Source organism: Rhincodon typus, chromosome 4, assembly GCF_021869965.1.
Source record: "Rhincodon typus isolate 14 chromosome 4, sRhiTyp1.1, whole genome shotgun sequence".
In the NCBI taxonomy this organism is placed as follows: Eukaryota; Metazoa; Chordata; class Chondrichthyes; order Orectolobiformes; family Rhincodontidae; genus Rhincodon; species Rhincodon typus.
In genome coordinates this window covers 81,056,696-81,083,570 of record NC_063335.1, presented here as the reverse complement: position 1 = coordinate 81,083,570, position 26,875 = coordinate 81,056,696, and the positions used below count along the sequence as shown (strand labels likewise).

Sequence of the window (26,875 nt, the reverse complement as noted above, 5' to 3'; positions counted from 1 at the left end):
CTGGCCCTCCTCCCAGTCTCTGTAACCATGTCTGTGACAGCAATGTAACCTCTAACCAGTTGCAATAAAATATAACAGACCCTTTGATTTAGACCAGGAAATGCTTTCCCTCCAGCGCACTAGACCCAAGCAAGCCTGGTAATTTCCTACATTTAAAACGGATGACACCAACAGCCTGACAAAGGGTTTCGGCATGAAATGTCGACTCTGACGCAGTCCAACCTGCTGTGCTTTTCCAGCCTCACACCTGTAGACTCTGGCTTCCAGCATCTGCAGTCTTTATTATCACCACACCAACAACCTTCATTATGAGCAGAAGCTCATACACCAACATATAGTACCCACATTTAAAAAGCCCAAAATTCTATTTCCCTTTTTAACCACTTTTCACCTTGCACTGCCACCTTCCACAGCCATGTCCAGGTTTGTCTGTTTCTGCACCACCTTTAGAATTGTATTCTTTCTTCTATGCTGTCTCTTCTTGTACTTCTGTGCAAAATGTATCTTTTCATACTTTGTTGCTTTAAATTACACCTGCCACTGTCCATCAATTTCAGCAGCCTCTCGATGCCCTCTTGAAGTCTACCTTATCTGCCTCGTCATTCATTAAACTTCCAAGTTTTGTGACAAATTTTGGAATTGTTCCCTGTACACCTAAGTTCAATTCATTGACATTTACCAAGAAAAGCAATTGTCCTAGTGCTGACACCTGGGGAACGACTCTATTTACCATCCCAAAAAGTAATTGTTCACGACTACTGACTGTTTCCTGTCAGTTATTCAATGTCCTACCCATGAAGCTACTATCTCTTTTATTCCAGGGGCTTCAAACTTTTCAGACAAGTCTATTATGTAATACTTTGATAAAGTGGTCTGTTACCTGCTGTAATGTTTCAGCTATGTATGCCTCAATATGTACTTCAAAAAAAATCATTCTGTGTAGCTTATTTTCCTCAAGTTATCCGCTGATGTCTGAAAAAACTTTAAGCGATTTCTCAACTGACATTGGCAGGAAGTCAGACACAGATAATCATGTAGTTGTGAGCTGTTCAGAGAGGATGAGAGGATAGAAACAAGCATTATTGTGGTACAGTGGATGAAAGGGCTTGTTAGGAAGCAACAGATTGTTAGGAATTGAGCTCTTATTGTGAAAGAAAGCTGTTGTAAAATGTACCTTGGAGCATAATGAACAATCATAAGAAGCTATCAAAGTGCTTTAGGACTGTGTGGGTGGGATGGAGCTACTCATGTTATGCTTGGTGAATGCACTCCATTAAAGCAAGGTTGTGGGTGGGCACTTAACATGGCACAGCTAGTGAGACCACTTAATGTCTTGAGGCCCTGTAGCTACGACACAGTGCTGCTTCCTTTGATATACATTACTACCTTTTGTCATAAACCATCATTCACTCCTCTGGGCACCAGATGACCACGGTAACCACCTCCTCCAGATCTCTTAATTTAACTTTCCTACATTCCCATCTCACAAACAATACACCTCACTGCTCCCAAGATTGTTAGGTGACAGGGTCAATGGTTTCACTTTTATTTACTTTGATCACAACTGTAACAATTTTGTTTTTTTAAAGGGCACGTCTCTTCAAGCCCTTTGTACTTCTCCACAAGTCATGAGTGGAGCTTGTTTGTGGAATGAAATATATAAATGTGTTCAGCACTAAAATTGTACCAAATATGATCGTAACGGAAGTCCAGCATGAAAATTATATTGGGTTACAGGAGGCAGATGAGGAGGGCAACACTTCCTCCTCAGCTGAACTGATACAGAAACAATGGGCATGGTTAGATTCTAATCTCCAAACTCCAATTGTTATTCATGATTACGTTTCACAGGAAGATGGTGATGCCATGGTAATGTTACTGGGCTAGCAATCTGGAGGCTCAAACTAATACTTTGAGAACATGGACTCAGACATCACTATGGCCATTGGTAGAATTTAAATTCAATTAATAAAATAATACTTATTAATTATTACTTATTACGAATAATGGATGAAATGTGCTGATAATCAAGCGCCAAACTCCCACCAGTCACAACAATAATGTAAAATGTTGATTCACTTATCAAAATGACCAATTGTTTCTGTTTAATCCTACTGTCAAAATAAAAGACCCCTTTAAAGAACTCAAACTAATCAGTTTATTATAGACAAAACATGCCATGAAAGCAAGATTCAACTACTAATAAGCACCTAAACTGTAACCCAGAATAAAACTATATTCCCTTAATTTCACACACAACAAAAACACACAAGTTTCTATAGAAATTATGTTTTTTTTAAAAAAAAAGAAATAGGTGATAGAGGAAAACAACTCATGGACCAAAGATTTAGAAACAAATGACGTAATAGCTTCTCTCATCCATGTTGTTGATGAAGCTAAATTGTTGCCAGCAGTAGAATGATGATAAATGTCCAGTTCTGATTCTAATTAACTTGGATTTGAGTTGTTGAGAATTGGTCACAGTATGCCACTTCAGATTTTATCAGGTAAATACAAATGCAAGCGTTTGGAAAATCTTTTAATGTTCCCAAGGACTTCTTCGAAGAAACAGGATTTCAGGAGAGAGATTGCAGCTTCTGAGATGTCTTCTTTATCCTTTACAGCTGGGCCTGCAAAACAAAATTCTAAGACCAGAGACTATTGCTAGGCAATGTTTAGCATTGGTCCCGAGTAATCTCAAAGCCAGGTATTTTTTTCTGTAAAAATGGCAATAAGTGTCTTCTTTGATTGCCTTGGAAATGAAGCTTATCTACTTCTCCAAAGTATTGCAACAAACAGTAAGTGTCTTACAGCACACTTTAAACATTTGACTTCAGTAATTAGTAAGTAAGTGACAACTCACATTCTGTTGAACACAATTCCAAGAAATGACAAGATCCTTTCCAATCCAGAAAATGTCCAAATAATTTTCTCTTCCAGCTTCCTTCACATAGTCCTAAATGTATTCCCAAACATATAGGATTGAAAGCTGTTTTAAAAAAAGTGAACATTAGTAATTGTTGTTGAAATATACCTATCTAGTTCACTAATGTTGTATAGGGAAAGACATTTGCCATCCTTACCAATTCTGGCGTAAATGGGACTCCATCCCACAGCAATATGGCTGACTTTTGAAAAGCTAACAAATCACATGGCTTCAAGACAGTTAAGGATGCTTCAGCCCATTTGGTGTGGGTAGACCCACAATGCCGGTAGGGAGGGAGCTCCGGGGTTTTGACCCAGTGCTGGTGAAGGAACAGCAATATATTTCCAAGTCAGGATGGTGCGAGGCTTAGAGGGGATCATGCAACTGGTTGTTTTGTCATGTACCTGCTGCCTTTGCTCTTCTAGGGAGTAGTGGTCATGAGTTTGTAAGGGGCTGTCTAAAGAGTCTGAGAGAACTTATTTGGTGCATCTTGAAGATGGGACACACTGCTGCTACTGAGTGTCAGTGGTCGAGGGAGTGAATGTTAGTGCCAATCAAGTGGTCTACTTTGTCCTGGATGACGTCAAGTTTCTTGAATGTTGTTGAAGCTGCACTCATCCAGGCAAGTGGGCAGAATTCCATCACATTCTGACTTGTGCCTTGTAGATGGTGGACAGGTTTTTGGAAGTCAGGAAGTGAGTTATCACTGCAGAATTCCCAGACTCTGACCTGTCATTGTAGTTGCAGTATTTATATGGCTTAGCCAGCTCAGTTTATGGTCAATAAAGACTCCCAGCGAGTTGAAAGTGGAGAATTCAGTCATGGTGATGCCATTCAATGTCAAGTGGTCATGGTTTGATTCTCTCTTTTTGGATATCATCATTGGGCAAATGTTCTCCACTTGTCAACCCAAACTTGGCTATTGCCCAAGTCTTGCTACATTTGGCCATGAGTGCTTCAGTAGCTGAGGAGTTACGAATAGCGCCGAAGACACTATGTTTCATAATCAACAGTGTTATAACAAATGGCACCATTTCCTGTGAGAATAATCTATAAACTGTAACTATAATTTTTCACAAACTCGTGGGTTTCATATTATATAACATTTATAACAGCATTGATTTGAAGCAACGTTGTAACCATTTTAAAAGTATATAGCAATCAATCAAAATGTTTTTATGTTAAAGATCACAGTTGAGTTCTTCAGCGTTTATTTCAATTTAAATATGTTTGAAGATGTTTAGTTATGCTGTATGGGAGTGGGACAGTTTTCTGCTCATGCTTTGTATGACCTTCCTCAGACATATTCTAGAAATTGAAAGGTGCTCAGCTGTTACCATTTTCACAGAAAAAAATTGCATTCTGGACACTGAACAAGTAAACAGTAAGCAGCAAACATACACAAACTTACCTTTATATTAATGAGCAATGCACAGCTCCACATAACCCCAGGCAAGAAAGCTCTGACCCTGGCAGGCTATGCTTTCATCGGTCCTAATGATCTGGGTGCTCTTGCTGACATCCTCCTTTCTAGTTCCTTTTAGGACTCGCCGCTGGTTCTTCAAGTCATCTTCTCTACCAGGATACCTGAAGATGTTTATTAGTTTTCCATAGCTTGCCAGGCTGTTGATAATGATAGCCAAAGCATAATATTATGTGCATGTCAGTCCTACCCACTAGCTCACTGTGGCCATCTGCATGCCCTTTTTATTTGGGTTTATTGAATTTCTAAATGACTGCCTTTAAAAGGCAGGCATCAGATCAAACTGTGAAGAAATTGACCGCTACTGAGTCTCACACAAATACAGTTTTGGATTTGGAATAAGAAAAGACACTGTGAGCTGTCACACTAAAAGAGCTTATAGTGTGGGTGTCTTCGATGGAGCACTTCAAGACGTTTTGAAGTATGTATGCAAATTACACTGCAAATATTACAGTATGTTCCATGACGAACAAAATCATAAACCACAAAGACAAACTTTGCAAATGATACCCCTCATAAGATTACCACATGACAGGGACAAACTAGAACAATTCTTGTGTTGTGACCAACCCACTCATTGAAGCTGTATCGCACGGCCCACAATTACATGAGCCAAGGTCAGTTAGTCACAATAACTGAATTTATATTTGATAATATTTGACATACATGAAGTATTTGGTAGGTTTATAAGAATTTATTGTTACACTGCTAAGTAACTAAGCCCCCTCCTCAGCCAATATTGAGGAATATCACAAATATTCCCTTTGTGAAAATGCTAACTTAAAAACAAATTTATCTTAATCACTGGCAATGTGACACGAGGCATGCATTCATTCATAAGCAGTTTATTGAGGTAATGTGTGTTTCTTGCCAACTTGGGGTAGTGCACAGCAAATAATCTGTTTGGTTTCATGAGGGAAAGTCTTGAAAACCACCTTTTTATATTAAAATATTCAGTTTTAAATAAAAGGTTTCAAATCAAAATGAAATGACAGCCAGAAAGTTGAATTGCCGCACGCAAGCCTCGTGCACTTTACATACATACCACAATGGATATGCCTGAATGCAAAGGGTTTGGGTTTGGGAGTGGGGGAGAACCAGGAGAAACAATTAGTATCTTAAGTGAAAGCGTGAAGTTATGAAATGTTCATCTTTGCAAAAATGAGTTATTTTGAAAATATAGCTCTCGCTCCTATTTCCAGTGACAAGAATCAAGGGCTCCCTCTGGTGTGTGCCAGGCTGCTCAGACAGTCACACAGTACGTGTTTTAATAATCAATGATGTATGTCAGTAGCACGTGTCTCCAAGAGAATCATTTAAGAGATATCAATGAACAATTTGCAGAGGCAAGGAATATTTGCAAAGACTGAAGGGTTCCTTGTTTTTTTTGTTGCATGAATAGAAAGAGAAAAGTTATAAATATTGCATGTTGTTTTCATTTAACGACTTGAAATGTAATCTGTGATGGGAGTCTTGTGCTCCAATTCTAGTTCATCAATATCATGGAAGATGCTGAAAATCTGTGGCAATTCCATTAATCTACACATTCAGAAGTATTTGTCCGTCCTTGGACCTTTTGACATGTCCTGAAAGAGAGAAGCTACCAACTGACTCTTTCTAAGGAGGAAAACCAGCAGACGTAGTAATCACCTGCACAGGGGCTTCCACTTGTTCAGCTTAGTCAGATTGTAGACTGATAGCTCAAAAGAGAGGAAGAAAGTGGCCAAGTCCTTAAAGAAAGTGAACTCTCTTCTGTAAATACTTGAAGGAGACATTATTAGAGTGTGGAGGAGGAGGCAAAAGAGGAGACTCTGCATTTTAGTCCCATCCTAACACCCCTGGGGATGGGGGTCACATGCAGTAAGTGTATTTGGCTCCATGGAAAGGGGTAGGGAGAGTAGAAGTGCTGTTTGAAATACTGCTTCTTTTTACCCACCTACTTCAGACAAATTAAATACCCACTCATTTACCTCAGACTTTGGCAAGGTCAATGCTGGAGGGAAAAAGCTGACATAATTCCAGTTTTTATCACCTCCCACTGTTTTGTAGGTCATTATTCTTCTTGATAAGAGCTACCGTGGAATTTGTGGAAATATAATATAAATAATAATAAATATAAATATAATAATATAAATCTAAATAAGTATTGTATCAAACTTGAGTTAAAAGTAGTTTTATTGACACCCTGAGGGGTATGATTAAATGAATGTGAAGAATCAACAATTTATCACGAATAAGGCTACATAAATATTTCAGCTCATTCCCATGTAGTAATGGTCACGATCAGTTTGGCATTACAGGACTAAACAAAGTTTCTAGTTACCTGATATTCAGCTTCTGCTTTTTCTGATGGGTGACATGGCAATAATCTATGTAATCGTCTGGTCTTAGTCTCACCTTTCATGGAAGACTACGTCAACTTGACATAAAATGTTGATACAATAACTGGTTTCTCTTGGCTCAGTTATTGAGTACGACAGTTATTCTAGCATTACATGAATAAAATTTTGGGAGATTCACAATTAGCATCAGTGAATAATGCACCCTACTTACCTTGTTGGCATACCCAGTAAAGCAAACATCTGTAACTATTTTGACCCAAAAATATACTGCACAATTTTGCATGAATCACTATGGGATGGTTCAGGTGAGTGTAAATTATAAAATTAACAAGAAAGGATAAGTCAATAGTTGAGGGTAGAGGCATGTGGAATGGTGTAGGGTCAGTGTATGAAAAATAGTAAATAGAGATAATCAAATGCTCTTTATCTGAATGCATTGCAGCCTTTATGGCAAGAGATATGAATTTATAGCACAAATTGAAATAAATAGATATTATAACCATTGCAGAGAAATGGTTGCAATGTAAGCAATGCTAGGAAATGAACGAGGGTACTTGGTATTTCAGTAAGATAGAAAGAAAGGAAAAGGAGGTAGGATAGTTCTGTCATTAGAAGATGAGATCAGCGCAATGGGGAGAAGTAATTTTGTATCATAAGATCAAGACGTAGAATCAGCTTCAGGGAAATAGCAAGAGAAAAAGAATCACCCGTGTAGTTTATAGCTCCCCTGATAATGGCTATATTGTAAGGCAAAGTATAAATCAAGACATTAGGGCTTATAAGCAAAATACTGTAAGAGAACCTGGAGAATGAACTCAGAGTGTATTCATGTGAGTTTCTTAGAATAATACATTCTGATACCAAACAGGAAACAGACTTGTTTAGACATAGTAATGAATAATGTGACAGGGTTAATTAATGATCTCATAGTAAAAAGATTTTCTAGGCAAGAGTGATCATAAATGATAAAATTTCATAATTTTAACACAAATTGAATCTGAAAAGAGTGTCTTAAACTTAAATAATCAAAATTAAACAGGTATGAAGAGCAAATTAGACTGGAGAAATAGATACAATGGTAAAGAGACATTGGCATACTTTTAAGGAGATATTTCAGAATTCTTGACAAAGGTGTAATCCATTAAAGAAAGATGCCACACCCATGACTAATTAAAGTAGTTATGGAAAGTATCAAATTGAATGAAATGGTAGACAATTCTGCAAAGGCTTGTTGTACACCAGAGGATTGAGAAAACTTTTGAAACCAGCAATGGGTGGCTTTAAAAAAGGAGAAATTAGAATATTAAAGGAAATTACCATGAAATAATAATAGTATCAGAGATTCAAAAAGTAGGTAGGTACGGAGACCAAACTGCACAGAGTACTCCAGGCATGGTCTCAGCAAGGGCCTGTATACTGCAGTAAGACTTCCCTACTTCTGAACTCACACCCTCTTACAATGAAGGTCAGTATACCATTTGCCTTTCTACTTGCTTGCTGCACGAGCCTGTCTAGTTGACTTTTGTAAAAGACAATCAATGACATTAAGGAGTTGGAAACAGACTGCCTTAATAATTAAGAGATATGCAGTTGGAAGCTCATCATTGGATCAAATAAGAATTGTGTCAGTAACAGTACTTTGTGGTAAGGATTGAAGGCAATGACTTTGTGTATTTGGAGAGAACTTTGATTCTGCCTTTCTTGTGATACCTTTCACCACTGGTGCTCCGTGGCTGTAGTGTCTACCATTTACAAGGTGCAATCAGCAAATCACCAAGGCTTCTTCACCAGTACATTCCAAACCTGCAAACTCTACTGCCTGACAGAATAAGGGCAGCAGATGCAAGGGCACATCAACATCACTGAGTTCCCCTCCAAGTCCTGCCATTCTGACTTGGATATGTGTCCTTATTCCTTCAACATCACTTGGTCAAAATTCTGGAACTCCCTCCCAGACATTACTGTCATGTACCTTCATCACAGACTGCGGTGGAACACGCTCATCGTCGTCGTCTCAGGAACAACTAGTGATGGACAGTGATGGCTGACCTTGGCATGGTAACAGCAAACTCCATTAATGAACAAAATAAAAAACCTTGTTTAAAACTTAAAGTTTTGGTTTTCTCTGCTGGAAGGTCCAGCTGCCTCTAATGCAATGGTGGATGATTGACAAGGGTAGAAGGTAAACAGTGGTTTCAGTTTTCAATTCAATGCGAAGACTAGCTGCCTTGGAACCTTGGCAACAGCACTGTCCAGATTGCTGAGACAGATCAGGGACCACAAGGGTGCCTCAATCAGGAGGTTCACTTGGAAGTGTCATGAAAGCATGCATTCAAAGGTAAAATTATTCAGGCAGATGATGTTAGACTCTTCAAAGTAGAGTGTAGACAGCTCTGGATGGATCCCCTCTTTGCAACATGGAATTTTTGGCTGTGGTGGCCCCTTGTTCTGTTTTTGAGAAGCTGCCTCCACTTGTAGTTGGACACTGATCAGCTAGCATCAAAAATAAAATTGTATGATTGGGTTTGAGATTGGCTTAATTGGCTATCCATCTCTGTGGTCAGAGCAGCTAGCCCAGGCTCCTGTCCACCCCATGGTAAAAATGTTCAGCAATGGGCATGCTTTATTCTCAGCTCTCTTAGCCTCCCAGCCATCTATCATTGTGTGAGAAAATTTAGCTAGTGAGCATGTAAAACTCACATTCTAAGAAGTGAGGTGGTTGAAGAAAAAAGGAAATAAATACAATAGAAGTCACTTTAAGTGGGCACATATTTGATGAGGCAAATGTTCTGTTTCCTTAGTTGATTGTGAAATTAAGTCAAGCTAGTGTGATGTGTTGTCATGCAGTGGGTGGCTTCACAGAGATCCTGAAGTTAAATAGAGCCAGATCATTTGTTTGCAGCCAACAATTTAATCATGCAATTTCATTTTATTGCAATCTTGGCAAGGCAAGAGCAAGGATTGTGAATGGAAGCCAAACTATAACAGACAGCAGAGAAAATGCAGTGCAGTATTTACCTTATGTTACTGTCTAATATACCTTCTCAGGATCTTGGAGAACACACATATAGCAAGCTGGGAGTCTGCCAGACTAACCTAGTTGCATTGAAGCTCAAGACCAGGGACACTTTTTTATTAATGTTATTAAATCATAAATGTTTTATTTACCATTTCATTGTGCAGTATTGTTTGTGGTAGATGAAGTTATTAGCCCCTCCAAAATGGAAAAACAAACATGTGGGAGTATATTATTTATTCATTATTCTAGTGGGGGTAGTTAACTTGATGAATCGGTTTCAATTTACAGTGAGATTTTAAAGTCAGCAGCTGCTAATTGAAGTGATATTTATTACAAACCTCCGGGGAAGGTACAGGAAGTGGCTGATGTAGATCTTCCAACTGCCATTTTAGAAGTGCCTTGCGCAAACTGGAAGTGAACTCTTCAGCAAACATACTGATATCTCATTGCAACAGTGACCTCCTTCTTCAATAGCCTGGAGCAGGTTTATCCAGAAGGATTTAAAGCAGAATGTCAGCTTCAGGATCGCTGGCGGAAAATCTTCTTTTCCTGGGTGCGGCAAAATCCTCAATCGATTGGCAGAGAACATTGTTACAATTTTGCTATAGCCAGTGGTAAAAATAAATGTTTTGCTGCTTTTAAGGAATTTTGTTTGTATCATTCGTGCAACTCTGTAAGCAGAATGAGATGAGTGTGCTAGCGAATCATTCACTTTGCAACAAAGTAGCTGTTGCCCTGGTTTTCTGATTTGCTATTTAATTATCTAAACATTGAGGTTGTAATATAATCACTGGAACAGCACTGTGGAGCAACTGCACAATACACTGAGAACAATGTATAATAAAGGATAAATATTATAGCCCACATTAGGACTAAATTTAAAGCCTAAAATGGGTGGGTTTGGGTGTTGAGTCTGAAGTGTTAAAAATTTCAAATCTGAACTCAAGCCATTGTCAAATCCGTTCACTTCCATCATTATTATCAAGGGATGGGTAGTCAACATGCTCTCAGAAGGAGTATCTTTTATTTGCATATTGTAATTAGGCTGCCTGCTTCTAAGTTTGAACTTAATTTTAACTCCTTGTAAGTGAGATAAAACCTCACCCAACATCTGTGTTTCAACTGTAGAACTGGTCAGTCTGAGAAACCGAGCAGCTGAAGGGGCACGAAGATTACTTTTCTATCATTGCTTGTGAACCAGAAGGAGCAGGAGTGTTTCATTCACACACCCTCACCCAATCAATGCTGTTAGCTACACCAGCTATTGCACCACCCTCTGCAATCAAACCTTTCACCCTGCAAACTGGTCTCCTAGAATGTCCTCCAGGAACCTTGATTTTTGGCTGGCACTCACTACCCCATGATCACTTCCCTAGATATCCTCCCTCCTGCCAACCTGCATCTTCTCCTTGGCCTGTGAGCACCCCAGGTTCTCCTCCCCCACTGACGACTCCACAATCTTTCCCTCCAAACATTATTCATGCTCCTTGGGCCACCGGCCTGACAGCAAACTGTTTCTCTATTTGTAGTAGGAACTGCCGATGCTGGAGAATCTGAGATAACAAGGTGTAGAGCTGAATGAACACAGCAGGCCAAGCAGCATCAGAGGAGCAGGAAAGCTGATGTTTCGGGTCTGGTCCATGCTGCTTGCCTGCTGTGTTCATCCAGCTCTATACCTTGTTATCTCTGTTTCTTTATTTGGCTGCCTTTGATCAGGAAATGGAATCCAAAATGATAATCATGTCCTATCATAAAGTTCAGATAAGTAGAGAAAAACTCATAACAACATTGTAAAGTGCTTTCTTATTTGTCAGTTTCAAATGCCATTTGATTACACCATGAACCTACCTTTCCACTATTTTAGTTAATCGTTTGCATATTGTTATAATTTTCTGTTTTCCTCCACCTTCATAATTGTATTATGAAGCCTCAGTAAATCTCTGATAATTCTTTAGGTTCCAGATTATTGGAGTTCATCCTCCTGTATTAGTGAAGAATGCTACGTTTGTCACTCAATATTGGATTCAAAATATTCCATAGTATTGAAGAGAATTGTAATGTATTAATCAATATTGGCAATGGATAGTATCTGTCTGTCAGTATAGATACAGAACACAGACAACCATCAGGAGAGAGCACTGGATCTGTTATTTACTATTAGGGAAGACTTTTCCATTGTTCTGATCTGCTACTTAATGCTTAGAGAAGGGCAACTTATTATCTAAGTGAATATTTTTGCTTGACATCTCACCAAAAATGCTCATTCCAGCATTCTGACAAAGCCTAAGCCTATGCATGAGTTCATTATTTAAATTACTAAACACTTATTCCTTTATTATCTTATGAACTGCCATAACTTTCTTACTTCCACTCAGTTAAAAAACTAAAGGATCTGATCCTTTTGGGTCTTTAAATCATACACAGTGGATGATCCAACATTGTAAGCTTCACACAGTGCTTATAGTAATGAGCCTAGATCTAACATCTTCAATAATTCTATTGCTGTGTTGATAAGGCCTTGTTTATGCTTTGCTGCTCTCTTTGATGCTGTTTCAAACTCTTAAATGGTGAAATGTCAAGAACTGTGACAGGTATTAAATGCTGGAAATTTTTATTTGCTGCCTGCTCTTTAAAATGCATTTTCTGGGATCTCTCACCTTCGTCTGTTTGAAATCCCTTTTCAGCCTTTAAATCCCTTACTTGATGAAGGATGTAATTGCTTTGGAGAGAGTTCAGAGAATGTTCACTGGATTAATTTCCAGAGATGAAAGGCTTGTCTTATGAGGAGAGATTGACAGCGTTGGCCTTTATTTGCTAAATTTTAAAAGAATGAGAGAACATCCCCAGCTGTAAAATATTAAAGGGAATTGACAGAGTAGATGTAGAGAGAGTCTTTTCTCATGTGGAGCATTTTATAAAGAAAATTCATAGTTTTAGACTCAGGGGTGGAAGATTTAAAACAGAGATGGGGACAAATTTCTTCTCTCAAAGGGTCTTGAATCTGTGGAATTCACCGTCCCAGAGTGTGGTGAATGTTGGTACATTGACTAAATTTGTGGACACAGATTTTTAATTAGTACTAGGTTGAAAGGTTGTAGAGAGTGAGCAGAAAAGTGGTTTGGAGACCAAGATGAGATCAGCTATGATTGAAGTAAATGGCTAAGCAGGCTTGAAGGAGTTGAATTGCCTACTGCCACTCTTAGTTCATATGTTCTTACATGCTGGGAATGAGAACAGTTACATGAGAGGAACTTTGGTTTCTGTCCCTCAAACCACCTTTACAGCTGTTAAATGTCTAGAAATCTTCCATGCTGCACTGTAAAATGGGTCTTCTTTGGAAAATCTGAAACATTCCAAGATGCCAGAAACTGGAAGCACTGAGGGTTCTTTGGGAAACTGCACTGCAGGTACCAGAGCACAAAGATTGCCAGAGCAGGGCGTGCCAGATTAGCGAGGTATAACCTATATGGGTAGACACCCAATACCCAAGGATACGCAGTAGTATGTATCACACGATGGCAGCAAGCATATTGAACCACAATGACATTTGTATTTAAGTAATAGGGGATTACCAACTCTGATTGGACATATTTCAGAGGATGTCAGCAGAAGTGTCGTACTGAGAGTTTCTGGAAATAACTTCATGAAATGCAAGAGTGGGTGAAATGAGTTCCTCTGTTGCGGAAAACCAAGGAGAAGACATAATCTTAAAGTTAAAGCTATACCAAATAATTGCTATTCCACTGCAATCTGCTAATTTCATTGCGAAAATAAATTACCACAATTCATTGATTTAAAAGAGGGACAAATTTCAATTGCATATTTCATGCTAAAGTCTACTGCATTTCTTAATGTTGGTTCAATAAACATGGTAATTTAATACTAAATACTGTCATGAAAAACTTACATTTAATCGCTATGCAAATGATTGCCTCCCTGTGTATATATAGCTGTCAATTGATAATTGAATTCAAAGAATGCTGAATACTGGATGCAATAAAAGTGAAGAAAACATAAGGCTATTGAATGTTTCTGTTGAAACATTTTTTTCTGGTAGCTGCAGTGCTTAGCTATGCAGAGGTTTCATTGTTGGTGTTATTCATCCACAAACCTGAAATTTTAGTGCACCTTATTATGTCTTCAGGAGATCCCAAGTACTTCAAATCTAATCAGATACTTTTGATGTGCAATCACTATTATTATGTAGTTAAATTATTTGTGTTGGTAGAAATACCATATCAGATTGAATGAACACTTATTTCAGTGAAGACTGTTTACTTTTATGTCCAAAGTGCTCTTATACATAACTGAATTTTTTTTTTCCATCACCAAATCACCTGTGGTATTTTTCATCTATTGAGCACCACCAGTTAATCACCCATGTTTTCTAATTGTTTATTTTATATTGCAAAGCCCATTAAGGACAATGTGGACCACAAAAGGTAAGGGAGGGGGCTGAATCAAAATGGAGTCAGAAAGTGAAATAACCCACAGAGGCCAGTATCCCATCACCAAGTCATCCTTTACTTACATATGGAGAGTCCTTGACACTGATCCAACTCCCTCAGAGCTAGCTCTCAGAGTGAACAGGATGTCTGACTCTCCTGTTATAAATCTGTCAGCCAGGGCTCCCTGATTGGATCAGATTAACAGCCCCAATCAGAGAATTCATATTCTATGAGGTCCACCTTGACTGACCTCATTGTAACTACTACAAGAGGGATATTGCTTGTTAAATGCCTTATTGAACTGGGACTGTTCTCCTGATGAAGCAAGATGGCGGCAGAGGAGCAGGGCAGCTTGTGGGCTCCTTACCCGAGAGGTTGTCTACTCCATCTGCTTTTTACTTTAACAACGAGTTAACATTTCCAATCCAGTAAGACTCTTGAGTTCCAAAGAAGTTGCCAGACCAGCTGAATTTCACCAACACTTCCAGTTTGCATTTCAGATTTCCTGCATTTGCAGTAATTTGCTTTCATTTGACTGTTTGCCTCATTAAATTCCAGCTTTCTATTGTACCAAGCACACCAAACAAGCTAGACATTGTGCCAGTCAGATATGGAAATCAAAGCAGATACCTGGAGGACTCACCTTGCTTACTGCTCCAATGATATCCAAGTTGCATTTGATCAAGCAGTGATCTCTGGGTGCCAGGCCCATCCACTGCTCATCCACAGACACTGGCATCTGGCATTTGTCAGCCCTCGCCATCATGACACCTCTCCTGGAATAGTTACAGGCCACTCTGTCAGATCATGCAATCTCTATGGTGTAGAAGCAGGCCATTCAGCCCATCAAGTCCACACTGACCCTCCAAAGAGCATCCCCCCTATCCCTGCATTTCCCACCCTAGACACAACAGGCAATTTAGTACGGCCAATCCACCTAATCTGCACATCTTTGGACTGTGGGAGGAAACTGGAGCACCCGGAGGAAAAGAATGTGCAAACTACACATAGACGGTTGCCTGAGGCTGGAATCGAACCCGGATCCCTGGTGTTGTGAGGCAGCAGCGCTAACCACTGAGCCGCCCAGCTTTGCATTGCATGGCACATTTTAAATTAGCATTGGAAGGCTGTTGCAAGAACACTTTTTGTGCACAGACAGGCACTCAAATTGATGGTGGAACCAGACTGTATCTCCGGGCTGTTCGCCTGGCCTCTTAGTGACTGCTGACTTAGTACCTATCTGCTTGCACCATCCATGCTTTGCCTTGCCTTACTGTGCCAATTAGCACAGTCATACAAACAAGCTAGGTGAATGGGACTGCTGACTTCTGGGCACAAGACTTCTGTCAACAGGACATTTACCTTACAGTATAGCTCCTGCTATGCCAATTTCACACCTCTACCATGTGCCCCGGCAGCTTTCAGAGCGAACAAATACCTTCACGCCTGCTGCACATAAAATGTCTCGGGAGTGGGTCACAGTGAGTCCTGTGGCTCCATAATGTTCGGTCTGGGATATAGGGCTAACACAGCCAGCAGTCAGGGGTCTGAGCCATTGTCTTGACTGGGGGTCCCTCCACACAAACCGAGAGGAAAGATTGTGTGTTAGGGTAGGGGCAGGCTCTGGGCAAGAGTGGCAATGAGACTTGGCAAATTAGTCTTCACGATCAAGTGCTGGAGCCTCGAGCGAAGGAGGGCGACGAAGGGGAATAGTGTAAAGGGTAAACGAGAAGGTGTTCATGCAGCAGGAGGTGTGGTGGGAGGGGCTGATGTTACTCACTGTCAGGGCACCCTCACTTCACAAGGGAAGGGGCAATTTTTAGCACCTCATACAGCAGGGGCTGTGTCAGAAAGCCGTGCAGGTTTGGTGGGACTTGGGAAGGTGCGAAGCCTGTGGGATTTAAGGGCAGGCCTCCCAGGGAGGGCATTTGGGAATTCGAGGGCCCCCTGACATGTTGAAGTGGTGGCTGCAAGCCACTGACCGAGGAACACTCACTGTCACCTTCCATTGTACTGGAAAGTGAAAGGGATGCACTGGGGAACAAACTGGCAGTGACTACGCGAGTGGATGGAGTAAACAACTCCCACCCGGTGAAGGAGGGAGCTTTTCAAAGGAAAGAACCTTACACACCGACCAATGTACTGTACGCAACACAGACCCACAGGGTCTTTGTTCCCTGACACCCTAATGCATTGCCCCTCCCCCTCTGTGTGTTGCACCTCCCTGCCCCCAGACATTGCTGAGACTGGGAGAGAATGGGTCAGTTGTCCCAGGAGGATAGAAGTTGTCAGCATGACCTAATGCAGTGTGCACGTGCAGACTCTTATGCTTCCAAATGATGAAGCAGGCTGTTAGCACAGACCTCCATCCATCGAATCATTATCTGTGACAATGAAAGATGCCTGATGCTGCAATAGTGCCATTCCGGTTACACAGACAACCAGAAGTAAGGTGCAATCAGTCACATTGTACAAAAGTCCAAAAACACTTGCATTGCATTGTCACCCGTGCAACTTATGTTCCATTAATAGGTCTTCTTGCTGCTCTCCTTACCACACTATCTTACTGTATTCTCTTGTTATACAGCTGGAGAGGCTGCTTGGCAGTGAAAAGCCATTGGACTTGGAGGTTTTGTCAGGAGATCTGAGGGCATTTGTGTCTGGATGGGCCAGGCACGCTGAGAGTTTTGTTGTCAACTTCAAGTCGAGCTCCTTCAGCTTCAGCTTGCGAAGGTAGAAGTGGGGATGCGGCAGGAGGGCCAGTCCTTCTCCCAAATGTCCTGAGGGGTGAATTCTGAGGGACCTGTGTGTGTCTCCCCCTCCAACTGGGTCCCCCAGGGCACTGGCCTGTCTCCTTGTGAAGAAGGGGCACCTGGTGTGCTTGCCAACTTCCACAAATACACGCGATTCAGTCAATAGTTGGCACAAGACAGCTTTCAACAAACCATAATCTTTTCTCCCTACTTTCTTCATCCTACAACCAGTGACTGGGGCAATAGAGTGCGAGTGTGTTCACCTCTCCAGCAGACGCTGAGGGTAGCAACCACCAACCTGTCCTTGAGGCAGATTGACTCACTGCACTGTTGTAGCATCTAGGAAATGAAGACCACTGCGTCCTACATCCCTGTGTGCATCTAGTCTTCTGTTCGACTGCAGTAGATGGAATGAAATATCAGACACTGCATACAACTCACGACCAATCTGACAAGGGCGTATTGTCCCCTCCTTCCCGACGTAAATTTTCATCCCAAAACAAAACACTTGGAAAAGCTGCTGCAACTCTGCTCCAAAAAAAAAACCATACATTTCTGTGCAGTGTCAGCTGTTGTCAGAGTTTTGAATTTTCTTTTGCTGTTTTTCCTTTTCAGCGTCAACTTAGATCCTGGAATTGTGATTAAATGAGAGTGGCCTTTGTTCTATGGGTCCTTCAGTTTTAGATGCTGCTGGAGCTTTGACATTTTCCACTTGCTTGGCTGGTGATTCAGGGCGAGCAAAGTGGATTTATTCAACTGTCCTACACATATCTGTACTTGTGTGGATGTGTGTGAAAAATTGTGTGTATATCTGCACAGGCAAGGGCTGTTAAAGTCTGAAATAAATTTAAGTTTATCTTCTTGAATATTAAGCATTCTGGATGATTCTACCCAAGTGGCTCACCTTGTAATTTATGGTTTTTCATGACTGTTCCTGATTTTACTTCCTAATTTCTGTCCTGAAGGTAGTGACTCATGCTTTGAATTAGGTCGCAGATAGCCTTCAGAATCTCAACTGTAATAGTTGCTTTGTTTCTATCGGATAGCAACAAGAAACTGTTCGACAGTTACTGTAAGAGAAAACTGTGACTTCGGGCTGAATTTTCCTCAACAAATTGACGCATCGTTAATTTCATGGAGTTTCACAGAGAGTTTGTCTTCATGAGCTCCAGTCAGTCATCTCATGCAATTTCACCGTGCTCGCCTCATTAACGATACAGCACACCTCCGCAATGCCACGCTGACACAATCGCATACTCATCAGTAGCAGGAGCACTCATCGTCAGCCAGAGACGTCCACATCCCGTGTGTGAATCAAAAAACAAACTGCTGAGTTTCTCTCGCATTTTCTCTTTTAATTCCAGCAAAGTCACTGTTTGTTGTGTATGCTTAACAGACTTGCTCAGCACCGTTGGCAAGATGACAGGGGCATGAGGGCCTTGGCCTCATTCTAGGTGCCCTTTCCTCACAAAGAGACAGGATGGTGCCAGTAGAACCCAGCAGGGGGGAGGTACCACACACCCTGGCCTCCCAAAAGTCTGGAGGGTGCAAGTAATTGCTAGCCATGGAGTGTGCCTTGTGCGTTTTGGGAAGATGGCCAAGATGGATTGTCTTGGGAAGCTGCTGGTAAGTTGAAGTTGCCAGGGACCCACTCAGACTTCATGTCAGAAATTGTCACCATCTCGTTTCTATCCACTGCCTGAGAAAACAGCAACCTGAATATAACTGAGAAGTGATCAGGTTATAATGCGATATTAATGTGTGAAAAGGGGCCTACTCACAAACAATTTTCACAAAATTGAGAATCTGATTTTTCCATTCATGCTACATTTTCCCGGCTGCCTCACCATTACTCATGTCATTCAAGGCTCAGGAACTTTCATCCCCAAACCTGTGAAAATGTTGAATATACTAATTTATATTCAAGTAACAAGCTGATTGCCATAGTACTTGTGTAAAGTTATCAATGCTAAAACAGCCTTTTCTCGCAGCTCATTTGGTAGCAAGGATATAGAATTATTTCAATTCCATTTATCATCCGAAGCAATGTAGTACTTAATTATTAAGCACTTCTGATAGGAAGAAAAGAACGTCCAATTTAAGCATGCTGTCAAACAATGACTGTTCCCCTGTTCAGAGGATGATGGATGCCTGAGAATGTTTAGAACCTTATGTTGGAAAATTCAAGGGTGAAGACAAGGCCTTTAGGCCAATCAAACCTCACTCGTCTAATACAATAAATATCATCTCAGTGGGCAGTTCTATCCAAACAATGAAATGTGTTTTTCCTTTACTACTCTGTCTGGCAGTTTATTGCAAATATTTATCATTCTAGGGAATGATTACAGGTGGATAATCCAATTATGAGCTTCTGATGACACATGAAACTGTGCAAGTGTGTGGTTTAGAATTCCCGAGGAAATCTTAAATTGCTCGCCCAGCCGTTTTTCCATGTTTGAGGGATATGCTGTAGATTTATGGGGTTTTGCTAACTTCTATTTTTGGATTGTGTGTGAGTTTTATTCTGAGCAGTGGAACAGTGAAACCAATGCGTTCTGGATTTGTTAAGTGGTGGCTCTTTAACATTCAAAGCTTAACAATTGCATTGTAATAGCGGCAGCTTTTAAAAGGTATCACTCAACCTTTTTATTGCCAGTGTCAGTATAGTTTTGAAAATAGTGTACCATGTTTGGCCAATTATGTGGAAGTTCTAAAATGTGTGAAGCTATCATCGCCATGATGATGCTGATTATTCATCTCAACATTCGTGTTACAAATTCAGCTCTTGACTTTGGAATAAAAGTTCAGTCGTGTGGTCAGATTGCTTTAATTTAGATAGTACATCCACTTGAGGATAAATGCAACAGCAGAATTCCCTTACGATTTGAAACAGATATTTTGCACCTGTCCCTCATCAATCTCCATGGAGGGTGGACTGAATTAATATTTGGCAATGGAAGGTTTGACTTGAATAACTGAGCTACCAGTTGTGAGAGACTAATTTCTTGCAATCAGTCCAATATATTGATACAAGGCGAATCAAGGAGGAACATAAAACAAGAATCAAGAATCATGGAACTCAAATCTTATCCAATATTTTAAGAAGAGAGATGATATATATTTTATCCAAACATTTTACTTGTTAGCTTGTCGGACAAAAATTGGGCAACGAAATGGTAATATCACAGAGCAGAAAATTGCTGCTGATTTTGATGCAAACTGTGGGATTTATTTGTTTAATAGAGTCATTGAGTCACACAGCAAACCTTTTGGTCCAACTCGTCCACGCCAAGCAAACATCCCAATCTGACCTCGTCCCAATTGCCAGCATTTAACCCATATCCCTCTAAATCCCTCCTATTCATGTACCCATCCAGATGCCTTTTAAATGCTGTGATTGTACCAGCCTTCACCACTTCCTCTGGCAGCTTATTCCATACATGCACCACCCTCTGTGTGAAAAAATTACACTTCAGGTCCTTTTTAAATCGTTCCCCTCTCATCTTAAACCTATGCCTTCTAGTTTTGGACTTCTCCCACTCTAGGAATAAGACCTTGGCTATTAGCCCTATCCATGCCCCTTATGATTTTATAAACCTTTACAAGGTCACCCCTCAACCTCTGACATTCCAGGAAAAAAGCCCCAGCCTATTCAGCCTCTCTCTATTACCCGTCCAGTCCCAGCAACGTCCTTGTAAATAGTTTCTGCACCCTCTCAAGTTTAACAACATACTTTCTATAGAAGGGTGACCAGAACTGTACACAATATTCCAAAAGTGGCCTCGCCAATGTCCCATACAGCTGCAACACAGTGTCCCACCTCCTATACTCAATGCTCTGAGCAATGAAGCCAAACATGCCAAATGCCTTCTTGACTACCCTGTCTACCTGTTAATCCAATTTCAAGGAACTATGAACCTGCACCCTTGGTATCTTTGTTCGGCAACACTCCCCCAGGGACCTACCATTAACTGTATAAGAACTGCCCTGGTTTGCGTTACCAAAATGCAACACCTCGCATTTATCTAAATTAAACTCTGTCTGCCACTCCTGGGCCCATTAGCCCATCTGTTCAAGGTCCTGTTGTACTCTGAGATAATCTTCTTCGCTGTCCACAGCACCAGGTATTTTGGTCTCATCTTCAAACTTACTAACCATACCTTCTACATTCACATTCAAATCATTTATATAAATGACGAAAAGCAGTGACCCTTGTGACACATCACTGGTCACAGCCTCCAGTCTAAAAAGCAGTCTTCTACCACCACCCTCTGTCTCCCACTTTCAAAGCCAATTTTGTACCCAATTGACTAGTTTAATGTTGGTTGCTGCAAGCTTAGATTTCTGGTGTTGAGTTAGTAACTTTGTTTTTTTCTGCGTTTCTAAAGTAAATAATTAACTTGTAAGCATTTCTGTAGCCATGTTAATTTATTTTAGAAACAGTTTTTGAAGCCTGTCCATGGGTGCACTAATGGAGATTTGTTTGTGACCCAGGTTGTTAGGGAGTTCTGGAATCTTTATTTTAAGTTGAGGGAGATGCCCTTCACTGAGAGAGAATAACTTTTAGTTTTGTTTTTAACTTTGGGTATTGTTCGCTCTGCGAAGATCTTATAACAGAATGGCTGTATGGAACTCTACATGTGAGAAGAGAATGATAGTGATGATTACTTTGAAATGAAGAAATTAGTGTTAGTACCAGACTAGAAGTGTTGGGATAAAACCCTGAAGAGGTTACTTAAAGCTGAGTACAGAGAATCCCAGGTGTGCAGTAGCTCCAGGAACATGCTAGTGTACTTCCAGTCTTAAAGTTGAAGTTGTGAATGACTTAAACTGATTGAGGCACTGGGAACAGAGTTTTGGGTATATGCATGTGGTGTTTTGGTTACTGTTTTGTTTGCTTTCAATTTGCAAAGAATTGTTTGGAATTAATGGGATCATACTTTTGACGTGTGTTTATAATCTTTGAATTTGTATTATAAGTAGGTGGATTGGATTATTCTATTCAACCTTGGTCAATGTGAAATAACTTCAGTTTTGTGTAGAAAAGAAAGTCTGCAGTATTGTGTACTTATTTTAAAACCATAACAAAACAAAATAAAATGCGGAACAAAAACAAAGTTGCTGGAAAAGCTCAGAAGGTCTGGCATCTGTGAAGAAAAAAATCAGAGTTAACGTTTTAGGTCCTCAGTACTTCCTCAGAACAAAATAAAATGTGACCTATCAAGCCAGGCTGCAGTCTAGGATCTGAATTGAGCAGTCACAACATCAGCTGGGATCATAGCATTGACATATTTTTACTTTAACTCCAACTGATGTTATAGAGTAGGACATGAAAAAGTATGATATTTGCAGGCGATTGTAATTCACTACAGTAAGAAAGTAAAGACAATATTACCCTAGCACAATAGAGTTGAGGGTGGGTAGGAACAATAACCTGGGCACTAAGACAAGGCAGATGTATTGTTCACGCATTCATAGGATGCCATCAGTTTTATGATCACAGCCGATGTTATTTCTGAACAAGTCAGATCCCAGAATGAAAGTTGCCTTGATACTTTGTTATTTTTGTGGTGAATAAGCATGAGCACTCAACGTTATAGATTTAGTTTTAACAATTCAACAGATTTATTACATGAAAGAAATGAAGATAAAAAAGAATAAGCCAAACTATTTACATATAATACGCATTTAAAGAGTTTGGAATGAATAGTAATAATATACTCCTAGTAATCCTGATAGCACCCCATTCTAGTACTCAAGTACATTGAGGGTTGACTTAGGTGTGACATCAGTTCCTGGTCATGAGAATATGATAGCTTCTTCCTTGATTCATCATGTAACTGAGCTTAAATTTTGTCAGCTTCAAGTGAGTTCTCCACAAACCTCTGGTATGGAACTTTTAAAGAAGGCCCTGACACTAAGGTGACCTATTTTTAACAATACTAAATAATCTTCTCCCTTTCTCAAGCCTTAGACATCAGCTTCAGCTAATTACCCTGCAAATATGCCTCAAAACTGAGACTAAAATAAAACTGTTTTCCAAGCTCTGAGGGCTTCCTCTAAGCCCAAAACAATTCCAGAATCATCTATTTGAAAGTTTAATGCACTAGTGTGCACTTTGTTCTCTCATAAACTCTCCCAATGTAAAGAAATCCCCATGTATCTCCAAGAATATTTCTCTCACATTGTGCTTTAAAAGAAATCACCGCACTTACAATTTAATCATTAAACCCTTTCAGACACACAGAAAACACAAATGCCACTTGTTCAAATTCAAATATACAAACTCAAAAATGCATGATATTAAGATATATATATATATATCACATTAACTTATATCACACTGAGTAGAGCAGCAATTATTGTCAATCCCTAACTGGCCCGAGAATGTGTTGCTGAACAGAATCTTGAACCCCTCTAATCTACTTGGTGCTGGTACGTCCATAGTGCAGTTTAAAAGGAATTCCAGGATTTTGACACAGCCACTGTAAAGGACCAGCAATATCTTTCCAATGAGGGCATGTGTACCCTGGTGTGAAATTTGTAGGTGATGGTATCCTCATACATCTGCTGCCTCTGACCTTATAGGTGCTAGAGGTTCTGGGTCTGGAATGTGCTGCTGAAGGAATTTTGGTGAGTTGCAGCACTGCAACATGGTATGCACTGTTTCCACTTGGCACTGATGGTGGAGGGAGTAAATGTTGAAGGTGTTAGATTGGGTGCTAATCAAGCTGTTTGTCCTGGATTGTGTAGACTTTGATTGTTGAAGTTGCACTCAACCAAGGAAGAGGAGAATATTCCATCACACTTATGCCTGGTGGACTACAAAAATTTTGTCATTGTAATTTTTGTGAAAGTTACACATGGTACACATTCCGAGGAAAAGATAGATACACTCATGGAAAAAGTATATTTATGGACTAATATGATAAATTATAAAATTAGAAATGTTATTTGTATGGCTGGAAAGGATTCAAAATATGATGTTTTTAAAGATTGTTGGGAGATAATTGTATTTGTCAGTATGTTCTTCCGTTCCCACCCACTCTACAATGCTTCAATTGCTACCATGCAATTCCAAAATAGGACAGTTAGTTTGAAAACAATATTCTCTAAAGAGAAATGTGTAACTTCCACTAAAATTACAACTACAAAATTTGAAGTTAAAGCACCTCTGAAATGTGCTTAATAAAAGTAAAATAATTTTTTTTAATATTTGTCTTTATCACAGTTTCCTTCTCTGTATTTTCTTATTTCCTTTTCCCCTCATGAGTATCATGTTTTCCACAAATTATCACCAGTCAACTTATTTTTCTTTTATGATTAATTATAATAGTTAATTTAGATTATTTTCCTTTTTTTGTCTTTAGGAAATGATCTATTTCTGGTGGCAGTTCATGAACTCGGTCATGCATTAGGCTTGGAACACTCCAATGATCCCAGTGCAATCATGGCCCCTTTTTACCAATATATGGATACAGAAAGCTTCCAGCTCCCTCAAGATGACTTAGAGGGCATCCAGAAGATATATGGTTTGTAGCTGCATTTCAAATTGTAGCCTTTCAGCTTGCCACCTAGGTATAAAACTGATGCTTCCCATTGACTTCAGTGAACTGAACATTGGTAGTTTCTCTAACAAGCTCAGTTCTATTCCACAATGTTAGTTTAATGCCCAGGTGGCAGGTCTGAAGTCTAACCCAATTTGTTTTTAATATCTGAAAGTTAGTAGCTATTCTTCTTGATTTTTTTTTGTATGTTTCTGACTCCATTTTTAACTAGGTCCACCAGATAAAATTACACATCCTACCAAACCCTTACCCACAGTACCTCCACATCGTTCCAATCCTCCAATGGATCCAAGAAAACCCAACAGACAACCAAGGCCACCTCGACCACCAACTAGGGATAAACCTTCTTATCCGGGCATCAAGCCCAATATCTGTGATGGAAATTTCAACACACTGGCTATCTTAAGAGGTGAAATGTTTGTTTTTAAGGTAAGAGTTGTTCAAGTATTAATTTGTGCAGTGTTCCTGTGTAAACTTTGGAGCAACAACTTTCCCATTGACCAAAATACCCTCTGCAGAAGAGACAGCTTCTATTCACCTAGGGTTGTAGTTATTCTTCAACTGGCGATCTCAAGCGAGTGCATATAGCACAAAATCAATTTGCAGCCTCAAGTTACGTTGCCAACTGTGCCTTTTACTGAGATTAATGGCAAAAGAGCTTTGCACTTCAGTGCATACATGCATGTAGAACACGTTACTCCTTCGTTGGTTAATTTTCAAAGTTATGAGAGTGAGAGTGGGTGGAAAAAGATGCATAATTAACTGGTGCAGTGAAAACTGGGACTGGTGTTATCTGAGCATGTTGGGAGATTGATGTGCCCTCATTGACACTATTCTTTTATGACTCAAATAAATCATATCTCCTTTCAAGAGAAGACATCTTATTTTGCATCAGTACTTCAGGGTGGATTTGAAAATTTTACAATAAATGTACTTCTCCACTTCCTCACCATCTTATTCATTTTAGTCGAGAGCAGTTTCTGAGTTTGAAAGGATGCAATTCAAATATATACATTATTAAGTAGCTAATCGCATCATGTCAGAACATTCTGTCGATTAAAACATCCAAGCCTATTTAATAAATATAGAACTCATCATATAATTAGCACATTCATGCAGTACAATTTGCTTTGGCAATATGTTTTACACCAGCCGCTATTTGTTAGAATTATATGTGCATGTTTATATTCATATATTTTTGCTGAAAGTAGAGCAGATTGGTTTTCAGGAATAGCATCTGGGTGCCTGCAACTTGAATGAACTGGACTAGCAATTGTCTATTTCCTTAATTAATAAGAAGGTAGAATAGTGAAAATTAATCACTCAGAGAAATGAAACTAGGTCACATGCTTCTTTGGAGATTCAGCACAAGTATGATGGGCTGAATAGCCTCCTGAGTCGGAAGCATTCTGTGAGGACCATTGAAGAAACGAGAGTTTGGTATCAAATCAGGTACAGAAAGAAAAGAGAGGAAAATCAATGTGTGATGAGAGTGTAAAGAGAGAAGAACAATTTAACTTTCAAATTTTACAAAATTCTTTCTATTTTCTTAAATTCTATCACTTTTAGAGCTCTAACAATACTGATGACGTGACCGATGCATGGTTAATTTTCAGTGCAAGGGGATGGCTAGCAGTAAATAACTTTAATTACATGACAATAGGTAGTTGGACTGGAGTGAATCAGAGGTAACTCTCAGTGGCAAGTTCTTTTTGTGTATGCTTCCCTCACAATTGCATTAATCTCATAACTTTCAGTACATACTAAAAGCAAAGCAGACGGTGAGAAGCCATTTATCACAAACCTAACAATGGAGTAGCACAACCTAAAACAGCAATGTTGGAATTCTGTGTTTACCATACAAGCTGCTGTCACCTGACACTACTGCTGCGTTTGCATGCGAAAGACAAAGAGCAAGATTAGTCTGTTACCTTGACAGCAAATTATGGGCCAATATGTGTAATGTTTCCAAACTCTGGAAATTCTCAGAGTTGGTACAGAACATTATTCTGTTTCAAAATTCTTATGATTCGTATTGATTAGATTAGAAAATATGTGTGCAAATTCTTCCAAATTTTGTTGTAAAGTCACCATAGTCCTCCTGGGCCAGAGAATTGCTCTTACATCAGAGAGAAGCAACTGGTATGGGTTAACCTGAGTGTCACCACACCTCATGCATACAACTAGGGAATGCAATAATTGAATAAACAAGACATCAAAGCTTTGGCAAAATTATGAAATGATTTTTAAAAGGTAGTCTCCTAGTATCAAAGCCTTGCACCGTTTCTTACTTTAATTGAAACTGATGTGAAAATAGCACTTTATGAAGGTTCCAA

At 39.7% G+C, this 26,875-nt stretch overlaps 1 protein-coding gene and 1 long non-coding RNA gene across 3 annotated transcripts in view; one reads left to right on the top strand and one right to left on the bottom strand.

Annotated features, from left to right (window-relative positions):
* Window positions 1-26,875, top strand: part of LOC109910435 (matrix metalloproteinase-16) — a 210,268-nt gene that overhangs the window by 119,021 nt on the left and 64,372 nt on the right. Inside the window, exons 5-6 of the mRNA XM_020509632.2 lie at window positions 24,342-24,503; window positions 24,751-24,968. Of these exons, the coding sequence (XP_020365221.1) occupies window positions 24,342-24,503; window positions 24,751-24,968 (380 nt within the window). The remainder of the gene's footprint in view (window positions 1-24,341; window positions 24,504-24,750; window positions 24,969-26,875) is intronic.
* Window positions 2,413-14,345, bottom strand: LOC125482969. 2 transcript variants are annotated; one of them, XR_007261986.1, is made up of 4 exons: window positions 14,302-14,345; window positions 4,338-4,549; window positions 2,864-2,989; window positions 2,413-2,630 (listed from the first exon to the last, which is right to left on the bottom strand). It is a non-coding gene; the product is annotated as an uncharacterized LOC125482969 (long non-coding RNA). The 2 variants fall into 2 exon arrangements; XR_007261985.1 differs by having other exon boundaries at window positions 4,338-4,513; window positions 14,302-14,340.